This window comes from Myxine glutinosa, chromosome 3 (genome assembly GCF_964187855.1).
Source record: "Myxine glutinosa chromosome 3, kmMyxGlut1.1, whole genome shotgun sequence".
NCBI classification, from domain to species: Eukaryota; Metazoa; Chordata; class Myxini; order Myxiniformes; family Myxinidae; genus Myxine; species Myxine glutinosa.
The window spans coordinates 905,505-927,948 of record NC_136263.1 but is presented as its reverse complement, the minus strand read 5'-3'; the positions used below and the strand labels follow the sequence as shown (position 1 = coordinate 927,948).

Genomic DNA, 22,444 nt, shown 5'->3' with positions numbered 1-22,444 from the left:
GCCAGACATCATCTGCATTTTTAGCCCATCCCCAATCTGCAGGTGAAGGCAGCTCTGGGTTAGCAATTTGGGACTGTCCCCAGATGTGACCGGCCTGAAAGACTGCCCTCTTCACATGTTGACGCAGTGCCTCTTTTGTCGGTGGAATATTTTCCGATTGCCGATTTCCCTGAGCAAACAGCTGCTTGCGTGCTTCGTTCACTTTCTTCAGAGGGGAAGTTCTACTGTACAGAACAACGAAGAACCTCTCTATGTTGTCCATGTCATCATCTGTTACTTCCGCTGGTGCATGTGAGAGATGATTGAAGACCTCCCCCAAGTTTGGCATGGAATTCCATATGCTCCACACAGTCTTTTTGCCAATCCCACATATGGCAGAAACAGTATCGCATCCGGAAACAGTATGCAGGAACAGAAGCCCCCATGAGCGTTCAGGGCCAATGTGAGTCGCAATAGTGTGAGCAGCAATGTGCCTGAAATAGTTTCCATGTCCAAATGCCAACCACATTGCACAACCGTCCATAATGCTTGCCATTGCGATAGCCAACACAACCACATCCGTGTCTGTTGCATGAATGACGATACTTCTGTACCCCTGCTGATATGCATGCCAAGCATGTAGCATCATTCGTGAATCAGCCTCTTCATGCGTACATGGTTGAATTTGAGAAACATCAGAAGGGGGCTTTGATTTAACCTCTTCTTCTAAGGTTGTAAGAAGTGTTTTTCCCTCTGGAATAGGCATCGTTTGCAGGGAATCAGCCAGGAAACTGAATAATGTCTTTTTGTTGGAATCTACACGAAGGAAGCTGCTCCAGTTTCGTGGCACGGATGTCTGTTCAGTCACATGGAGTGGTATGCCAGTGCCACGACCAAGCCTGGTGCCTTCTTTGAGACTGTCCGTTCTGTAGGTGTCCCACACCACATCAACACGCATCACAGTCCCCTCATTTAACTTTCGGGCAATGTACGGAAGGACCTGTTTCTGTGCATAGTCACCAAATGTCCTGATCACACTGTTGCACTTCTTAGGCTCCAAATGATGGACTAAGGCAGCCCCATCGAAAATACGAACTTATCCTTTGGGCGCATCACGAGGACGTTGTGCTAAAGCTTCCAAACAGGGCAAAAGATCAGCCTTGTCGGTTGGTGGCCGCATTGTATTGATACCTTCAGCCAATGCAGGTGGCCACCCATGACACTCATATTCATAAAATGTGTTAAGATCACCATCTCTAGTTTGGCAAGAAATGTCCATTCGTGAGAAGAGCTCAACATTACTTTTCATACGTGTAATCTTCGCCTCAGACTTTCCAGGTGTTTTCTTGGGCTTCGATTTCAACAGTGGCAGATTGTTCTTTGAAATGCTATCATAGAAATTGTCAGAAGGATCCTTGATTCGCTGCCCCACAAATCCGTCAAATTGTGTTTTGCCAGTGTCCTCCATGGATCGCACTGCGGCTATCACTTCATCAGGCATGATGACCTTTGTGTCAAGCACATACAAGTCATTACTGTCTTCCGCAAACGGGTTTCCAAGTTTTTCAAAGGAACTGATTGCATTATTGAGATCTGATGCAAAGGATTTCTGGACACTAGGCAATTGTTCGTGGTGGCGGACATCAGTTTGCCTCTGTCTTTGAAACTGGTCCTCAAACTCATTCAGGATTCTGGCTATTTCTGCACCAGCTACCATCCACCGGCGAAGAGCCCCTTCATTCTCAGTAATTCCAATGACTCCACCATCACCTTTCACATAAGCGTTCTGCTGTTCGTGTATCTGATCATGTGCCATAGCAGAGAACTTGTGTGATGACTTCTGAGTGACAAAGTTCCCCTTGACAAATTCACGATGGATATCCATGGAATCGTTTGAAAGTTCCTGAAGGTCTGTTACATGCACTGTCAACCATCTGGCGTAATGGTAATGGTCCATGGCAAACATCCACGGAATGATCGCCGTGAGAGTCTCCACATAGAGCGTGTAGTTGGCTTCCCGTTGTGATCTTATGAATGCCAAGAGAAGACACTCCAACTGCAGGACTTTATTCCAGTAGCAAAACTGGGGGTACTTTGTAGCCATCTTCTTGCTCCAAAGATCAAATGATTGTAAATCTTCAGTTTCACATGTTTTCCGGTAGTCATCGTATGCCTTTCGCTGCAGAGCGTACAACGCCACTACTGTGACTTGGTGTGCCCATTGTGACCTCGATATTTGCGAACCTTTGTGAAGACTATCTGCTCTTCCCTCTGTTGTTACACCAGCACTGGTCATTACACTTGCCCAGCCACTCCCCTCCAGGAAGCTGCCGATCGCTTTCAACAAGGCTATCTCTACATGAAGTCCTCCCATCATCACAACAAACTTGTCTTCACCATATATACCTGGCCAAGTCCATTGAATCTTCTTTGCAATTGCATAGAGTGGTTGATCGATCAACGGTCAGAACTGGAACTTGTCCGGGGTTTACTAGTTCTGTCGCCTGCTTGATTAAATTCATTCCATGCTTCACCATTGCCAATGTGTGAGCACTCTCGCGGAACAGAGGTAGCAGTCCTGTAATTGCAGGAGGCCGAGGAACTTCAACCTGCAGATTTGCCATGTATGCTGACCAGGAGATATTATCTTCACTCTCAAGACCTTCCTTCTCCTGCAGACTTTGTACAAACGAAAGCCACTGACTTTCTTTGTCCTGTATTCCGGAGGACACACTTGGAGTGGATGGACCTTTTGGTTTTCTTGGAATGGGATTATTAGTTGGAAATGTTTCAGGAGGCACATCACTGTAAGATGCAGGAAGGGCGGCTATGGTTTTGGAGCGCTGTTTGTTCTCATTCTCAGTGACATTCTCATGATTTCGAATGCTGCCACTTTTGTCATGTGAAACATGTTGTGTCAGTGATAACGCGGTTCCATGAAATGAACTTTGTGCTGATGCTGATGATGGGTTGTGATCTATGTTGTCTAGGTTGCCTGTTGTGAATATTCCACTTCGCAATTTTGTTGGACACACAACGCCGTCATGTTTGTATATTTCTATGACTCTGTTGGCCTCATCTGTGGATACCTCCAGTATGCGATCATAGGAAACACACAAACCATGTTGAAAAAGAATGTCAACGAGATCCCGTTTCCTTGTTTTGCTATGAATGAGAAGACCCAGGTAAAGTGGCAGTGATGTTTCACGTTTCAAATTGTGACGTACTGCTGTAGTTTCCAACCTTCCTCGTTTCATAGTGTTGAATGTTACAAGTTGAGTTAAGGATTGCACAGAGACGCCTCCCTTGTTGTTTGCGTTTTGTTTTTGTATGTTTGTACCAGCAAGAATCATTTCCATCAACGCTGCCAATGATGGTGGTGAGTTGTTATATGATTCGTTAACTAGGGATCCATTGAATTGGTATTGCTTTTGCAAAATATCTTTGCGCACAATCTGGGCAGCTCTCATGAAAATGACCGCGTCGTTGTCAGAGCTTTGTCTACAAGCATGCAATAAAGCTTCACCAATGTCCTCTTTGAATGACAGTGCCACTTCATGGTTGCTCTTATGTGCCTCAAGTTGCGGAAGGTGTCTGAGAAGCTTGTCCTTAAGGTGAGTTGAATTAATCCTCTTTGAGATATCACCTCCCAGTTGTGCCAGACGTTCTGTATAAAGCTTTGTGAGATCGGCTGACTTGAAAGTGTAACTGTCATCTGTACACTTCATTTCTTCCAAATAGGCTATCAATTCGGCCAAAGCTACTGATTCTGGTGGCATATTTTCACTTGAACTGGCTTCCTCATTCTTTCTTACAAATGATCTGTATCGAGTGTGGAGAAGTCATGCACTTCTTGTGATAAACAGCATCTGATGCCGTCATATCACCTACAGACAATCTAGCCAGGAGTTTTGTATCCCTCAATTCTGTTGCCATCAATCGAACATTGGAATCTACATTTTTTGTTGCCGCTCTGTGGACTATTTCTTCATTACTGATAATGCTATCACAAAAGAAACATGTGCTAGCAGTACTCTGTTCAACGGATGGAGATTTGAAACTTGTTCTGAGTCTTTTCTTAACAGGCGAGTAAGTTTCTTCACCAAGTTTAAGGTCTGAACTTTGCTTTCTTTCCCTTGATTCAGCCCTGGCCACACGAGAGCTGCTGCACTGCACATAACAGTTTTTGTGCCATTTGGCAGCATGCGCAGCTAGGGTTTCTGCAATACCGCAACCATCATCTAGTCGGGAAATGTTTATCCCGCAAGGCAAGGCACCTAAATCATTCAATGCCTTGAGATTTTGAGCAAGATTCTCGTAGACGTCTAGACACGACTGATTGCTGCCCTTACGTGCATCTCTTAGTGGTTCATTTTCAGAACGTTTCTGGCAAAGAGCGCAAATGTTCCAGTCTGTTGGCATTGGAATTGTTGACGATGTTTTCTTTGATTTCGACATTGGATCTGAAAGAGAAAAAACATAAAAAGAAATAAATTATTGGAATGTCATGTGAATGTTCAGTTCCGGCAGAAAGTGTTAAATTTCACATACAGGGGTATTTTGGGGCGCTGAATTTCCCAAATTTCTACTGCCTTCGACAAAATTACAAACCCATCAGTAGATTTGAGATGCAACAATTTTCCAGTTATCATAATAATGCTCAAATGATTTAACATTATGACATTACCGTACACTGTGCTATTAAAGCAATGAAAACATCGATGTTTGTCTTGGCGGCCATATTGGAATTTAAAATGGCGGCCATACCGTTTGTCAGACATTTCAAATTATTGCATTATTGAACTCAGCATGTCAACATACCCTTGTGTACCAAATTTCAGCGCCACAGGTCATTTAGAACCCAAGATAGGGAATTTCAACATTTCGTCTTGGTGGCCATATTGGAATTCAAGATGGCGGCCGGTCCATTGGTTAGATCTCTTGGATCCGCCAATTTTTGAAATCAGCGCCCCAAAATACCCCTGTATGCGAAATTTCACACTTTCTGCCGGAAATGAACATCTTTTTCACATATCTGCCCCACTATTGATCTTTTCTACCCCCACTAATTTCGGTCCCCTTGTCCTGCCCCCAAGCCCTCTCCCTCCCACACTTCTCCCTGCTCTCAAATGTTGTGGTTGTGTGCTTCCCCTTCTCTCCCCATCTTGTCTTCCGCTCCCTCTTTTTTTGTATATTTTGTTTGTCTGGTTGATTTGTTTGTGAAATAAATGTTAGCTCTTTCACGAGCCTCGATTCAGTATACAAAAAAAAAAAAAAAAGTGTCCTCAGCAACTGGGAGAGCATAGAATAAATGCTGCCCTTCAGCTCCTAGGCGGTGTATAAGCATTGCGTGCATCAGAAAGTGCGTCGTCATTTACCGCCAGCATGAAGTTCTCGAACATGCGCATCCATGAGGTAAAAGGTAACAGAGGCTCACCATTCATCGGGAGGAATGCAGGAGGTGGTGTAAGAGCAAGGTAAGCCGTCCCATCCTCGTCGCCAATATGTTGTATAACAATGACAGCCAACAAGCAGGTTCTTCAGCTCAAATGTTTAATAACCCCTCCTTCCCCACTCCTCACCATAGTTCATACACGTCACTACCGGTTACGCCTCATCAATTCCGGTTCATCATGCATTCATTAATATTCATGTAACTCCCAATACCACAATTAACAAAAATTGCATATACACCTCTAAGTTCCTTCGTTCTCCGCTTCACCTGGCCTTTTAATCTCCTATTCTTCTGTTTGATTTTTTTTTTTTTTGGTATACAAGATCGAGGCTCGTGGAAGAGCGAACATTAATCACACAGAAAGACAAACCGACACATAAAACATATAACATCGGGAGCGGTAGACAAGATGGGGAGAGAGGGGGAAGGACACAAACACAACATTTGAGAGCAGGGACCGAGAGACATGGAGACATCGAGAGATCTGAGAGAGGGCGAGGGCTTTGGGGAGGGGAATGGGAAGGGGGGGAGGGGGTGGGAGAGGTATAAAACATATGGACACTGCCAGGACTTCCAGGAAAGAAGTTGGAATTTCAAACAAGTTGGATCTGGGGTGAATAAGGGAGGGTAGAAAAGATCAAGGTTTTGGATGGGGGAAGATAAGAGATGGTGGTGAACAGCTGTTTTAAAGACCTGGAGGGAGGAGTGGGATTGAAGGGAGTGTGGGAGTTTGTTCCAGAGGCGGGAGAAAAGCGGAATGAAAGAGTGAAGGTGAGCAGAGAGCCGAGATTTCGGCAGTTTAACCATCAGAGGGTTGCTGGCAGATCTTGTGCGACCTGTAGGAATATTTGGGGGACAGAGCACAGAGAGAGCTGGGGGTGCAAGGCCGGAGAGGAGTCGGTAGAAGACAGAAAGACCACCTACCTGCCTGCGGTGAGTGAGTGAAAGGCCCTCAGAGATAGCTTCATCGTGGGAGATTCCAATAATACTGAAAGCTTTGGTTTCAACAGCGTGAAGCCGAGATAGGTGTGAAGCAGGAGCACTGGCCCATCGGGGAGAACAGTATTCCATTGAGCTGCGAATGAATGAAAGCCTTGTATGTGGTGAGGGGCTCAGGTGTGCTGAGGAAGGACTTCGCACGACGGAGGATGCCCAGTCGGCGACTGGCTTTGGAGGCCAGCTTGGAAATGTGGTTTTCCCAAGAAAGATCATGGCAGATAGTGAGACCCAAAAGCTTGAGCGACAGAACTTCTTGGAGAGGATTGTTGAGAAAGTAGATGGGAGGGTTGTCCAGTCGATCTTTTCGGAGAGACATAGTAAGAGTGTGAGATTTGTCAGGATTGAAAGACATGTTCCACTTGTTTGACCAGTCTGTGATTTTGTCCAAGTCTTCAGAGAGTGAGGAGGCTGCAGACTGCCGATCTGAGGGAAGAGGAATGGAGCGGCAGAGAGTGGAGTCATCAGCAAAGGGATAGAGAGGATTTTCAAGAGAGTCAGAGAGATCATTGATGAAGACCAGAAAAAGCACAGGGCCCAGAACACTGCCTTGGGGAATTCCAGCCTGAACAGGAAGAGGAGATGAGAGAAACCCATTCAGGGCCACACGTTGACGACGACGAGAGAGGAAGTCTGCCAGCCATGCGTGGAGATTTCCATGGATACCAAAGGAGGAGAGTTTGGTGAGCAGAGCGGGGTGCCAGACCGTATCGAAGGCACATGATATTTCGAGGGAGACAGCTCTAATTTCCTGTTTGGCATTGAGGACCTCCATCCATTGTTGAGACAGCAGAAGCAGCATGTCCAGAGTCGAGTGACCTGGTCTGAAACCAAATTGATGATCAGAGATCAAGCCATTGGAGAAGAGGAAAGATTTCATATCCGAAGCAATGATGGATTCCATGACTTTGCTGATAATTGGGAGAAGGCTGATTGGTCTGTAGTTGCTAGGATCTGTTTTTGCACCTTTTTGTGCAAAGCGGTGATGTTGGCTGATTTCCAAGCAGATGGCAGTTGACCTTGAGCAAAAGAGAGGGTGAAGAGAACAGAGAGAGGGTGAGATAGAGCGGCAGAGCAGGATTTTAGGACCTGTGGGCTGATGCCGTCGGGTCCAGTTGCAGAATCAGAGTCGAGGGTTGACAGAAACTTTTCCACCTTGTCAGGAGGAAAGGACACGGAGTCCAGGAGCAGCTGGGTACGACTGGGTGTGGTGGGTACAGAGAGGGATGGGTTTGGGACACAAGATTTAGAGGCAAACACAGAGTTGAGGCATTCAGCTTTTTCACGTGCGGAGTCAGCTGTGTAGCCGTTTGAGGTAAGGGAGGGGATGGAGGGGGAACAAACACCAGAAACGGATTTGACCAGACGCCACCAGGATTTGGAAGAGGGAGACAGATAAGAGAGTTTGGTCTTGAGAACGGAGAGATATTGTTTCCTGGCTCTCCTGAGGGTGGACACAAACTTCTTTCGGGCTTTGTGAAAGGAAATGAGATTTCCTTCCGTTGGATTTGCTTTCCAGGAGACGAAGGCAAGTTGTTTCTGGGCAACAGCCTCACCACAAGATTCCGTGTACCATGGACGGGAGGAAGGGTATGACAACTGAAGACGAGATGGGATAAATCTGTGCATGAGAGAGAGCAATTTACTTTGGAAGAATTCCCAGGATGAGTTGATGTCAGAGGTGGTAGAGATGGGAGACCAGTCCAGATGATTGATGGCTGCTTGAAGACCGTGCCAGTTGGCCTGAGTGAAATGCCAGACTCGTCGACGCTGAGCAGGCTCCCTGAGAATGGTCAGAGAGATGTCCACTTTAACAAGCACATGATCAGATGAGCCGATTGGAGCAGAAGAAGACCAGCAGACATTTTCAGGGAAGTTAGTCATAACCAAGTCCAGAAGAGAAGATGCTCCGTTGACTGAGATCCGGGTCGGGAAATTGACAGATTGTGTCAGTCCCAGTGAGTCGCAGAAGTCCTTTGCTGAGGAGCCATGGCTGGTGAGAGAGGTACCCACACCCAGCCAACTGGCATGATGACAGTTGAAATCACCACATATGAGGAAGAGAGAGTTGGGATGAGTAGATAGAAGTTGGTCCATATTATCAGACAGCGAGATGTAGATGGAGTCATCACCGTTTGGTGGACGGTACAACACACATATGAACAAGAGGTGGGAGCGAAGGGGAAGCCGTAGCCAGAGGTATTCCTGGGGGTGAGGTGGAGAGAGTGCAGTGCAGGGCGAGTGAGGAAGAGAGTTTTTGATAAAGATAGCAACCCCACCTCCAGGACGAGGCTCAGGTCTATCATACCGGAGGAGGGAGTAACCTGGGAGAGATACTAAGGAATCAGAGACATCATGAAGGAAGAAAGTTTCTGTTAAGCAGATCACGTCTGGTTTGACAGAAGCAACCTGTATGGAGAGATCAGTTAAGTTTGAACGAAGGCCCCGGATGTTTGAGGTCCATACCGTTAATGAAGAGGAAGGGGGAGCATCGGATACAGAACAGGGGGGAGGAGGGGTAGGGTAAGATGTGGAAGAGGTGGAAGAGGTAGGGAGAGCTGTTGAAGGTATGTCAGAGCTTTCAGAAATTGAGAAGAAAGGGAAGGATGGGGCGGACAAAAGGTTTGATGGTGATTGGCTGAGGCACAATGAGGTGTTATTTGAGGAGGGGGAAGAGCGAGGCAGAAGGTTGGGGGAGATGGAGGTGAGAGTTGGAAGGGGGAAGAAGCGGAGAGGACGCTTTGAGGAGTGGGAGTGAGAGGGGGGAAATTGAGAAGAAATGAGGGTGGGGAGATTTGAAGGGGAGGTGCGAGGGGGGAGTTTGGGAGGGAAGGGACAAGGGGAGGGATTTGAAAGGGATGGGATATGGGGGAGATTTGGAGGGGAGGGGTGAGGGAGGAGTCTAGGAGGGGAGGGGCGAGGGGGAGTCTTGGAGGGGAGGGGTGAGGGGGTAGTTTAGGAGGGAGGGGGCAAGGGGGGAGATTTGAAAGGGATGGGTGATGGGGAGGATTAGGAGGGGAGGGGAAAGGGGGAAGATTTGAAAGGGATGAGTGATGGGGAAGATTTGGAGGGGATGGGTGATGGGGAAGATTTGGAGGGGAGGGGTTATGGGGAAGATTTGGAGGGGAGGGGTGAGATTGGATTTTAGAAAGTGTACGATTCATGGGAAACGAACATTTATTGCAAAATGAGTTTCTTGTGACCTTCGAGTTAAAAATACATTTAAGGATGCTGGATGGAGGATGGAGTGCAGGAGAGTTTAGGGAATGTAGAAAAAAGGCACTATAGGAGATGCAATTTTTTTTTGGGATGAATAGATTTGGTGAGCAAGTCGAAAGCAGCCTTTTAAAGAAGAAGAAGAAAAAGGTGTTATAATATATGACGGAAAACATAACTTGAGGGGAAAGTGTAAACATTGAAGGTTAATAACAGTGAAAACTATCTGGGGAAATGGGGGAGAAACACGTGGTCGAAGAACGAACGAACGAATAAGAATGAATAAACGAATGAGAACAGAGAAGGAAATGTTTTTTTTTTTTGTTTTTTTTGAGTTGAGATTTTCACAAGGAAGTAGGCTATGGGGTGAAAAGACTGGGAAAACAGAGAACGAAAGTTATTGGATCACAAACGACGGACCGCTGAGAGAAAAAACAAAGCCTCAAGGTTGTACACTGTACAAGGCCTCAAGACACGACACGAATTAACACGATTTTCAATACAGGTATGAAAGATTTGCACCGAAAATCTTCCTCGGGACACAATATACGTACACACACCATAAAATAAATACAGTTACAACGAAAATACAAATGGGAACAATTACTTAACTTCGATTTCAAATCGCTCGCGACGCGGCAAAGGCCTTGCTCGCGACGCGGCAAACAGACGATTAATTTATGAAAGATAAACACCAAGAAACTTCCAAGGTGCACACTATAACTTCACACACCGAAAGATAAATACAGTTTCGACAAAATACAATTGTGAACAGACAACTTTGAAAACGTGGAGACCGTGTGGAACTTCGAGAATCCCTGCCGCAGTCTCCAAGATCTCGCGAGATCTCCAACTCGCGAGAACTCCCCACCTCCCCTGTTCCTCCTTCTGAACCTCTTCTGCAATTCATCATCACCCTTAGCTTCCCTGCCCTCATTTCAGTGAATACTCAGACAGTGTTAAGTTTTGTTTTAAAATATTTAAACTTCCTTCTGCCATGTTGTGTACACTCGTCTATTACAACTCACTCTTCTTCTTTCTTTTCAAAATGCTGTCTTCTCATCGCTCATTAAATCATTCCATTTTTTCAATAAAAATTCAATCTCATACAGCTCTTCCTTCCTACATTATATAAACTCACCTGTATTCCACACCTCCTAACTTTTTCAAACATATATCTGACTTGACAATCTCAAGAAACCCAGTTTGTAATAAATGTTCGATTTTTATGAATCGTCCAATACTTTCAAAACTCCGAGCTCACCCCTCCCCTTATAATTTAGCCCCTCACCCCTCCCCTTATAATATAGCCCCTCACCCCTACCCTGCTAATCTCCCTCCTCCCTTTCAGATCTCCCACCTCACCCCTACCCTCCAAAACTCCCCCCTCACCCTTCACCTTCAAACATCCCCCCTCACCCCTCCCCTTCAAATCTCCCCTCTCACTCCTCCTCCACAAAGTTGCCTCCTCCCCCTCCCTCTCTCTTCCAACTCATTGACCCACCTCCTCCAACGTTCTAATTCCCTCTGCCCCATTCAAACAACTCCTCACTGTGCCTCACTCCATCACCATCGAACTAACCTTTTATCCTCCTCATCCTTCCCTTTCTCCTAGCTCTTCTGAAATCTCTGACACACGATCAACAGCTCTCCCCACCTCCCTCTCTCCTCCCTCATCTTACCCTATCCCTCCACTCCCCTCTCCTGTATACGATGCTCCACCTCCATCTTCCTCAAGGTATGGACCTCAAGCATTCCGGGCCTTCGCTCAAACCTGACTGATCTCTCCATACAGGTTGATTCTGACAAACCAGACTTGATCTGCTTAACAGAAACTTTCCTCCTTCAAGACGACTCTGACTCCTTAGTATCTCTCCCTGGTTACTGACTCTTCTGGTATGACAAAACTGAGCCTCGTCCTGGTGGAGGGGTTACTATCTTTATCAAAAAACTCTCTTGCTCACTTTCCCTGCACTGCCCTCTCTCCACACCACCAGGAGAACCTCTAGTTACGGCTCCCCCTCCACTCCCACCTTTTGTTCATATGTGTGTTGTACCTCCACCAAACAGTGATAACTCCATTTACATCTCGATGTCTGACAACATGGACCAACTTCTATCCACTCATCCCAACTCTCTCCTCAGCGTCGACGAGTCTGGCATTTCACTCAGGCTGACTGGCATGGTCATCAAGCAGCCATCAATCATCCGGACTGGTGTCCCATCTCTACCGCTTCTGACATAAATTCTTCCTGGGAATTCTTCCAAAGCAAACTGATCTCTCTCATGGACAGATTTATCCCATCTCGTCTTCAGTTGTCTTACCCTTCCTCCCGTCCATGGTAAATTGAATCTTGTAGTGAGGCAGTTGCCCTGAAATAACTTGCCTTTGCCTCCTGGAGGGCAAATCCAACTGAAGGCAATCTCAGTTCCTTCCACCAAGCTCGGTTCCTTTTACAAAGCTTGGAACAAATGTGGGTCTACCCTCAAGAGTGCCAGGAAACAATATCTCTCCACTCTCAAGAATGAACTCTCAAACCTGTCTCCTTCCTACAAATCCTGGTGGCATCTGGTGAAATCTGTTTCTGGTGTTTGTTCCCCTTCTATCCCCTTCCTTACCTCAAACGGTTACACAGCTGACAATGCACATGAAAAAGCTGAATGCCTCAACTCTGTGTTTGCCTCAAAATCTTGTGTCCCAAGCCCATCTCTCTCTGTACCCACCTTCCCCAGGCTCCTGGACTCTGTGTAATTTTCTTCTGACAAGGTGGAGGAGTTTCTGTCAAACCTCGACTCTGATTCTGCAACGGGACCAGAAGGCATCAGCCCACGGGTCCTAAAATCCTGCTCTGCCGCTCTATCTCACCCTCTTTCTGTTCTCTTCTCCCTCTCATTTGCTCAAGGTCATCTGCCATCAGCTTGGAAATCAGCCAACATTACCACTTGACACAAAAAATGTGCAAAAACAGATCCTTGCAACTACAGACCAATCAGACTGCTCCCAATCTTCAGCAAGGTCATGGAATCTATCATCGCTTTGGATATCAAATCCTTCCTCTTCTCCAATGGCTTGATCTCGGATCATCAATTTGGATTCAGACCAGGTCATTCTACTATGGACATGCTGCTTCTGCTGTATCAACAATGGATGGAGGTCCTCAATGTCAAACAGGAAATCAGGGCTGTCTCCCTTGACATAACTTGTGCCTTCGATATGGTTTGGCACCCCACCTTGCTCTTCAAACACTCCTCCTATGGTATCCATGGAAACCTCCACGCATGGCTTGCGGACTTCCTCTCTGGTCGTAGGCAACGTGTGGCCCTGAATGGAATTCTCTTATCTCCCCTTACTGTAAAAAAAAAACCACCTTTAGAGGCCATTTTTCCCCGCAAGCGGGGGTTGGCCTTTTTCGGGAACTGTGGTTGTTGTTGTTTTTCGGTCCCCTTTTTGAAGCAATGTTTTACGGCCGGATGCCCTTCCTGACGCCAACCCTTTTTGCCGCCTTTAACGACAAGCAGGGAATTACCAGTGAACTGGTACTCAATTAGCCGACCTCGGAAGGATGACAGGCTGAGTCAACCCCCCTGGCGTTAATTCAGCGATTGACCGGGATTCGAACCCAGGATCCTAGGATCCTAAGCCGGCACCCTAGCCGCTAGCCCAACACCAGGGCTAGCCCACCCTTACTGTCCAGGCTGGATTTCCCCAAGGAAGTGTTCTGGGCCCTGTGCTTTTTCTCATCTTCATCAATGATCTCTCTGACTCTTGAAAATCCTCTCTATCTCTTTGCTGATGACTCCACTCTCTGCCGCTCCATTCCTCATCCCTCAGATCAGCAGTCTGCAGCCTCCTCACTCTCTGCAGACCTGGACAAAATCACAGACTGGTCAAACAAGTAGAACATGTCTTTCAATCATGACAAATCTCACACTCTCACTTTGTCTCTTCGAAAAGACCGACTGGACAACCCTCCAATCTATTTTCTCAACAATCCTCTGTGAGAAGTTTTGTCACTCAAGCTTTTAGGTCTCACTCTCTGCCATGATCTTTCCTGGGAAAACCACATTTCCAAGCTGGCCTCCAAAGCCAGTTGCCGACTGGGATTCCTCCACCGTGCGAAGTCCTTGCTTAGCACACCTGAGCTCCTCACCACGTACAAGGCTTTCATCTGCAGCTTAATGGAATACTGCTCTCCCCTCTGGGCCGATGCTCCTTCCTCACACCTAGCTCAGCTTGACACTGTTGAAACCAAAGCTTTCAGAATCTTTGGAACCTCCTGTGATGAAGCTAACTCCGAGGGCCTTTCACTCACTCACTGCAGGCAGGTTGGTGGCCTTTCTGTCTTCGACCGACTCCTCTCCGGCCTGCCCCCCCCCCCCAGCTCTCTCTGGGCTCTGTCCCCCAAATATTCCTACAGGTCGCACAAGATCTGCCTGCAACCCTCTTATGGTGAAACTGCCAAAATCAAGACTCTCTGCTCACCTTCACTCCTCTTTTCTCCCGCTCTGAAACAATCCAATTCACCCCAGATCCCCTTTTTTAAATACCGACCTCTTTCCTTGAAGTCCGAGAAGTGTCCATGTGTTGTATATCTCTCCCACCCCCCCCCCCCCCCAAAGATCTCCCGATGTCCCTGTTCCTTACTGTTGTGCTTGTGTGCTTCCCTCTCTCTCCCAATCTTGTCTCCCGCTCCCTTTGTTATATGTTTTATGTATACGTTTGTTTTCTTGCTCTTACACGAGCCTCGATGTTGTATACAAAAAAAACAACAACCTGGTACTCATTTTTCCCACCTTGGAGGTATGACAGCCTGAGTCAACCCACCTTGTGTTAATTCAACGGCATGACAGGGGTTCAAACTCAGGAATATAAGGTGTCAAGTCAGCCACCTTAAGCGCTAAGCGAACACCTGACTTACGCATGAGGTTGAAAATGCATGTTGAGTAATGAAATGAGCAGGAGAGGACAAGGCGATCAATGATCCCCAGAATGGACGCTCCAACACACTTATGTGCACAACCCTGGATTTGGAAATATTTAACTTCTCTAAAGTGTAAACTTTGCAGATAAAGAGTTGAGATCTTTGAATGTGTCGGTGGATCGACGTTGAACACAAAAGATGATGCACCTGCCGGGTCCACCTTCATATGTAGCACCTTGCGCGGAGTGTTGGATATCGTTGTACTTTTACAAACTTGGATCTGGATGGAATGATGTTCATCGGGCATTTTGAGCAGGATAAGAGGATTTGGGGGAATTCTTGCCACGTTTTCTTGTGCTGCACAATTACCGCTTATTCTGTCCCTTTCTTCCTCCATCCTTGATCCACTTCGAAGCAAATGACCTTATTGTTCTTTCTGTTGCCCCACCTGTGTTGTTTCGTTACCGAAAACCTACCCCCCTGCCCAAGTTAACCCTACCTGTTCAGGCAAATCCCACTGAGTGGTGCGTTCCTGTGGTGGCTTTGGTCATGGGTCCTGCATTCCTGAGTGCTGACATTGGAGGGGGGGGGGGGGGGGGGGGAGAGAAGCCGGGAGGGTGGGAAGGTCTGAAGTGGGAGGAAGCGCACAGTGAAAGGGAGTTGCAAAGGGAGGAGGGAACAAGCAGCAGTGTGTAACGGAGAGGTGTTAGTGGGTGGGAAGAAGCCCTTCGGGGTTGCGAAGGCGTTTCCGAGCCGAGTTTATAGATGGAGGTGCAGGCTCTCTGTATTCAGTGAAGACAATTCGAACAACACAGGTGAGTTTGGTGCGATTACCTGTATGGACCTTCAGGATAACTTGGAAAGTTTTGTGTTTGGGCAGAGTCCATTTTGGCATAAAACATATTTACAACTTTCAAGGTTCAAGGTGTTGATTTACAATGTCCATTTGCCTTGAAAAGTGCGTTATGGTAAATACGCAACTCATGGTTATCGGTTTCATGAGGGATTTGGAGGTTGAGGTTTTACATGGATTTACCATCCTCCGTTTATACGATGTATTATCATGGAGGATGAGGTTTTCCATGGATTTACCATCCTCCGTTTATACGATGTATTATCATGGAGGGTGAGGTTTTCCATGGATTTACCATCCTCCGTTTAGACGATGTATTATCATGGAGGGTGAGGTTTTCCATGGATTTACCATCCTCCGTTTAGACGATGTATTACCATGGAGGATGAGGTTTTCCATGGATTTACCATCCTCCGTTTATACGATGTATTACCATGGAGGATGAGGTTTTCCATGGATTTACCATCCTCGGTTTATACGATGTATTACCATGGAGGATGAGGTTTTCCATGGATTTACCATCCTCGGTTTGTACGATGAATTACCACGGAGGATGAGGTTTTCCATGGATTTACCATCCTCTGTTTGTACGATGTATTACCACGGAGGATGAGGTTTTCCATGGATTTACCATCCTCGGTTTATACGATGTATTACCATGGAGGATGAGGTTTTCCATGGATTTACCATCCTCTGTTTGTACGATGAATTACCACGGAGGATGAGGATTCACATGGATTTACCATCCTCCGTTTATACGATGTATTACCATGGAGGATGAGGTTTTCCATGGATTTACCATCCTCCGTTTATACGATGTATTACCATGGAGGATGAGGTTTTCCATGGATTTACCATCCTCCGTTTATACGATGTATTACCATGGAGGATGAGGTTTTCCATGGATTTACCATCCTCCGTTTATACGATGTATTACCACGGAGGATGAGGTTTTCCATGGATTTACCATCCTCCGTTTATACGATGTATTACCATGGAGGATGAGGTTTTCCATGGATTTACCATCCTCCGTTTATACGATGTATTACCATGGAGGATGAGGTTTTCCATGGATTTACCATCCTCGGTTTATACGATGTATTACCATGGAGGGTGAGGTTTTCCATGGATTTACCATCCTCTGTTTGTACGATGAATTACCACGGAGGATGAGGTTTTCCATGGATTTACCATCCTCCGTTTATACGATGTATTACCATGGAGGGTGAGGTTTTCCATGGATTTACCATCCTCCGTTTATACGATGTATTACCACGGAGGATGAGGTTTTCCATGGATTTACCATCCTCCGTTTATACGATGTATTACCATGGAGGATGAGGTTTTCCATGGACTTACCATCCTCCGTTTATACGATGTATTACCATGGAGGATGAGGTTTTCCATGGATTTACCATCCTCGGTTTATACGATGTATTATCATGGAGGATGAGGTTTTCCATGGATTTACCATCCTCTGTTTATACGATGTATTATCATGGAGGGTGAGGTTTTCCATGGAATTACCATCCTCCGTTTATACGATGTATTACCATGGAGGATGAGGATTTCCATGTATTTACCATCCTCCGTTTATACGATGTATTATCATGGAGGATGAGGTTTTCCATGGATTTACCATCCTCCGTTTATACGATGTATTACCATGGAGGATGAGGTTTTCCATGGATTTACCATCCTCGGTTTATACGATGTATTATCATGGAGGATGAGGTTTTCCATGGATTTACCATCCTCTGTTTATACGATGTATTATCATGGAGGGTGAGGTTTTCCATGGAATTACCATCCTCCGTTTATACGATGTATTACCATGGAGGATGAGGTTTTCCATGGATTTACCATCCTCCGTTTATACGATGTATTATCATGGAGGATGAGGTTTTCCATGGATTTACCATCCTCCGTTTATACGATGTATTACCATGGAGGATGAGGTTTTCCATGGATTTGCCATCCTCCGTTTATATGATGCAATACCATGGAGGATGAGGTTTTCCATGGATTTACCATCCTCGGTTTATACGATGTATTATCATGGAGGATGAGGTTTTCCATGGATTTACCATCCTCTGTTTATACGATGTATTATCATGGAGGGTGAGGTTTTCCATGGAATTACCATCCTCCGTTTATACGATGTATTACCATGGAGGATGAGGTTTTCCATGGATTTACCATCCTCCGTTTATATGATGCAATACCATGGAGGATGAGGTTTTCCATGGATTTACCATCCTCTGTTTATAGTCACGTGAAAAAGTAAGTACACCCCGTGCAAAGTTTTGACTTTTTCAACATATTTCAACATACAGCTATTTGATCTTCATTTCAACAATATTGATAGATAAAGGTGATATAATATAACAAATATCATGAAACATTTACATTTTGTAGTCCATTGTATAATTTAAATAAACATAAATGCAAATTTCGCATGTGGAAAAAGTAAGTACACCCTTGGCTCTAACAGGTGGTATTGCCCCCGTTGGCAGAAACAACCTCAAGTAGGCGTTTCTTATAACTGTCGACCAGTCTCTGACATCGACTGGGAGAAATTTTTGCCCACTCCTCCATGCAGAATTCTTTCAGCTGTGCGATGACTGAGGGGTTTCTTGCATGCACAGCTCGTTTCAAATCCCCCCCACAACATCTCGATGGGATTTAGATCCGGGCTTTGACTTGGCCATTCCAGAACCCTCCATTTCTTTCTTTTCAGCCATTCCTTGGTGGATTTACTGGTATGTTTAGGGTCATTGTCATGTTGCAAGGTCCACCTTCGATTGAGCTTCAACTTTCCGACAGATGGCCTCACATTATCCTCAAGCACCCTCTGGTACAATGAAGAATTCATAGTGGATTCTATGATGGTGAGCTGCCCAGGGATGCAGCAAAGCTGCCCCAAACCATAATATTTCCACCACCATGCTTTACAGTTGGTATCAGGTTCTTGTGGTCAAATGCTGTCTTTGGTTTTCGCTAAACATGTCTTCTGGTACTGTGGCCAAATAGCTCTACCTTTGACTCATCTGTCCAGAGCACATTGTTCCAGAAGTGCTGGTCTTTGCCTCGGTGTTCATTGGCAAACTTTAGTCTTGCCCTGATGTTCTTTCTGGAGAGCAAAGGTTTCCTCCTGGCACACCTCCCATGTTGATCAAATTTGTGCAGCCTCTTTCTAATGGTAGACTCGTGCACTTTGACATCGACAGTGGCAAGAGCTACCTGTAGGTCCCGTGATGACATTCTGGGGTTCTTAGAGACTTCTTTCAGCATCTTGCGGTCTGCTCTCGGGCTGAACTTGCTGGGGTGGCCTGGCATGAACAAGTTGGCAGTTGTTTGGAATCTTCTCCACTTGTAGATGATCTTCCGGACAGTCGAATGATTGATTTCAAATTGTTTGGAGATCTTTTTAAATCCCTTCCGAGACTCATAGGCATCTATAGCCTTCTTTCCGAAGGCCTCAGAGAGCTCTTTTGATCGAGGCATGGTGATGCCACACACTTCAACAACAAAGAGCAAACCAAACTAAATGTCTGAGGTTTAAATAAGACAGGTTCCTCCAAGATCCTCTCTAACGATGTTTTAATCATTTGCACCTGAGCTGGTGCACCTGATTCTAATTTTAGGTATTTGAAGTAGTGATAAATGTGGGGGTGTACTTACTTTTTCCACATGCAAAATTTGCATTTATGTTTATTTAAATTATACAATGGACTACAAAATGTAAATGTTTCATGATATTTGTTATATTATATCACCTTTATCTATCAATATTGTTGAAATGAAGATCAAATAGCTGTATGTTGAAATATGTTGAAAAAGTCAAAACTTTACATGGGGTGTACTTACTTTTTCACGTGACTGTAGGATGCATTGCCATGGAGGATGAGGTTTTATATGGATTTAACATCCTCTGTTTAGACGATGCATTACCATGGAGGATGAGGTTTTACATGGATTTACCATCCTCTGTTTATACGATGTATTACCATGGAGGATGAGGTTTTCCATGGATTTACCATCCTCTGTTTATACGATGTATTACCATGGAGGATGAGGTTTTCCATGGATTTACAATCCTCTGTTTAGACGATGCATTACCATGGAGGATGAGGTTTTACATGGATTTAACATCCTCTGTTTAGACGATGCATTACCATGGAGGATGAGGTTTTCCATGGATTTACCATCCTCTGTTTTCGATGAATTACCATGGAGGATGAGGTTTTCCATGGATTTACCATCCTCTGTTTTCGATGAATTACCATGGAGGATGAGGTTTTCCATGGATTTACCATCCTCCGTTTATACGATGTATTACCATGGAGGATGAGGTTTTCCATGTATTTACCATCCTCCGTTTACACGATGCATCGCCATGGATGTCCTTTCCGTGAACACGTGAGTGTTCACCTGTCTGAGTCCACATTGGGTTTGGAAGCAGAACTAGTTGAACAAAGCATGAAGGTGTTCGCACCTGGGGGTGTGTTCAATTGCTGAGCCGCTACCTGTGCTTGTCAAGGCAGCCGTTCTTTATCAGTGGTTTTCGAATTGAGTGCCTACGTCACATGGCGAGCGCTGTACAAGAAACTTGGTAAATGAACACACTCCAGGTACTTCAACAGAGGACGAAGGTGTACACACTTTGTGGACCAACATGGGACAGGTATACACACTTTGTGGACCAACATGGGATGGGTGTACACACTTTGTGGACCAACATGGGACAGGTATACACACTTTGTGGACCAACATGGGATGGGTGTACACACTTTGTGGACCAACATTGGATGGGTGAACACACTTTGTGGACCAACATGGGATGGGTGTACACACTTTGTGGACCAACATGGGATGGGTGAACACACTTTGTGGACCAACATGGGATGGGTGAACACACTTTGTGGACCAACATGGGATGGGTGAACACACTTTGTGAACCAAAAGCGGATGGGTGTACACACTTTGTGGACCAACAAGGGATGGGTGAACACACTTTGTGGACCAAAAGGGGATGGGTGTACACACTTTGTGGACCAACAAGGGATGGGTGAACACACTTTGTGGACCAAAAGGGGATGGGTGTACACACTTTGTGGACCAAAAGGGGATGGGTGTACACACTTTGTGGACCAAAAGGGGATGGGTGTACACACTTTGTGGACCAAAAGGGGATGGGTGTACACACTTTGTGGACCAAAAGAGGATGGGTGTACACACTTTGTGGACCAAAAGGGGATGGGTGTACACACTTTGTGGACCAAAAGAGGATGGGTGTACACACTTTGTGGACCAAAAGGGGATGGGTGTACACACTTTGTGGACCAAAAGAGGATGGGTGTACACACTTTGTGGACCAAAAGGGGATGGGTGAACACACTTTGTGGACCAACATGGGATGGGTGAACACACTCAGTGGACCTACATGGGACAGGTGTACACACTCAGTGGACCAACATGGGACAGGTGTACACACTCAGTGGACCAACATGGGATAGAAGGTACACACCTAGTGTGAGGCTGACAGAGTGGTTGGGTAGTTGAGTGCCACCTCAACGTCATCTGTCCACTCTGCAATGCAAACAAGGTTACTCGCATCTCGTGCACCTTACGATACCATACTCGTTTACAAAGTGAAAAAGGACCATGATGACGTCACATTACGACACCATACTCGTTTACATAGTGCAAAAGGACCTTGATGACGTCACTTTGTTAAATGCAGCATAAATACCATAATGATCGGAGACCCATGTGAATCTCTCCTGAAGGGGTCTGAATGTGCAAGTTGAACAAATTACTCCAAAGATTCTATTTGATGGAACGTTTGGGTTCGAACGACTTGTGTTGGTTGCATCACTTACACAAAACTTATAGAGGGGTCAATATATGGTTAAACCCCCAAAAAATTGATACAAAAGGTTTTTCAATGGATTCTGGTACCATTGGGCATGCTAAAGAAGAATGTGACAATCCACATAACAAGTTTCTTCCAGAGGAGTCGGAGGATGACGATGAATAGCGACTAACTGTATAAGACAACAAATGCCTAATGGGCTGGTAAACCTGGCTTACTGGATTACCTGATTACTTTGTGCTTATTTAAGTAATTTTGATGATTTCCTGGGTGCCTTAAACCCAGGTATACACACTGAAAATATCTCTATAAGTTGACTACTATTCGACAGAGCCATTTTAGTGGATCAGGATGGCACCTTGGGATGCCATCTTGGACTTGTCAATAAATAATTAACTGATGGTAATTTTATTGATTCAATTGGATTCCTTGGGCCCTAAAACCTAGGGTTAGACACCAAAACCACCTTTCTAGGTTGAATAATAATTGAGATATGGCCATTTTAAGCTCCTGGTGGCCATCTTGGACGCCATCTTGAAAATGACCCCTTTCCAGAAGTCAGATGTTACTAGATTTTTAGTATGTTATTTAGCATGCCCAATGTTACTAGATTTTTAGTATGTTATTTAGCATGCCCAATGGTACCAGAATCCATTGAAAAACCTTTTGTATCAATTTTTTGGGGGTTAGGTGAGTTTTCTTTCGTATATTGACCCGACTATTACCTGAAGTTTGACTGGACACTCATCATCTCATGGCCGCATCAAAATCAACAATAACTGAGCAAAGTTTTAAAATCTCATTACAGGAGCAAAGCCGAATTGTTGGATCTTCCTCCTTGAACTAGGCCCACAAAGCCTTGCACTTGCCTGTTATTGCCGGGTTGTGTACACCATGGCCGACCTCGACAGAGTTTTAGGTGAGTGTACACGTCATCGATCATTCCATTTTTATCAATGAAAAGAACAAACATGTATATTACGTCAATATTGGGAATTGTCCTCATAAACACGATATTGGGAATTGTCCTCATAAACACGATATTGGGAATTGTCCTAATAAACACGATATTGGGAATTGTCCTCATAAACACGATATTGGGAATTGTCCTCATAAACACGATATTGGGAATTATCCTCATAAAC

At 45.4% G+C, this 22,444-nt stretch overlaps 1 protein-coding gene across 1 annotated transcript in view; it reads left to right on the top strand.

Annotated features, from left to right (window-relative positions):
* Nucleotides 1-15,250: 15,250 nt before the first annotated feature.
* The window catches only part of COL17A1 (collagen type XVII alpha 1 chain), a 261,339-nt gene continuing 254,145 nt past the window's right edge, over nt 15,251-22,444 (top strand). Inside the window, exons 1-2 of the mRNA XM_068111347.2 lie at nt 15,251-15,383; nt 22,108-22,218. Coding sequence (XP_067967448.2) covers nt 22,194-22,218 — 25 coding nt within the window. The 5' untranslated portion in view covers nt 15,251-15,383; nt 22,108-22,193. The remainder of the gene's footprint in view (nt 15,384-22,107; nt 22,219-22,444) is intronic.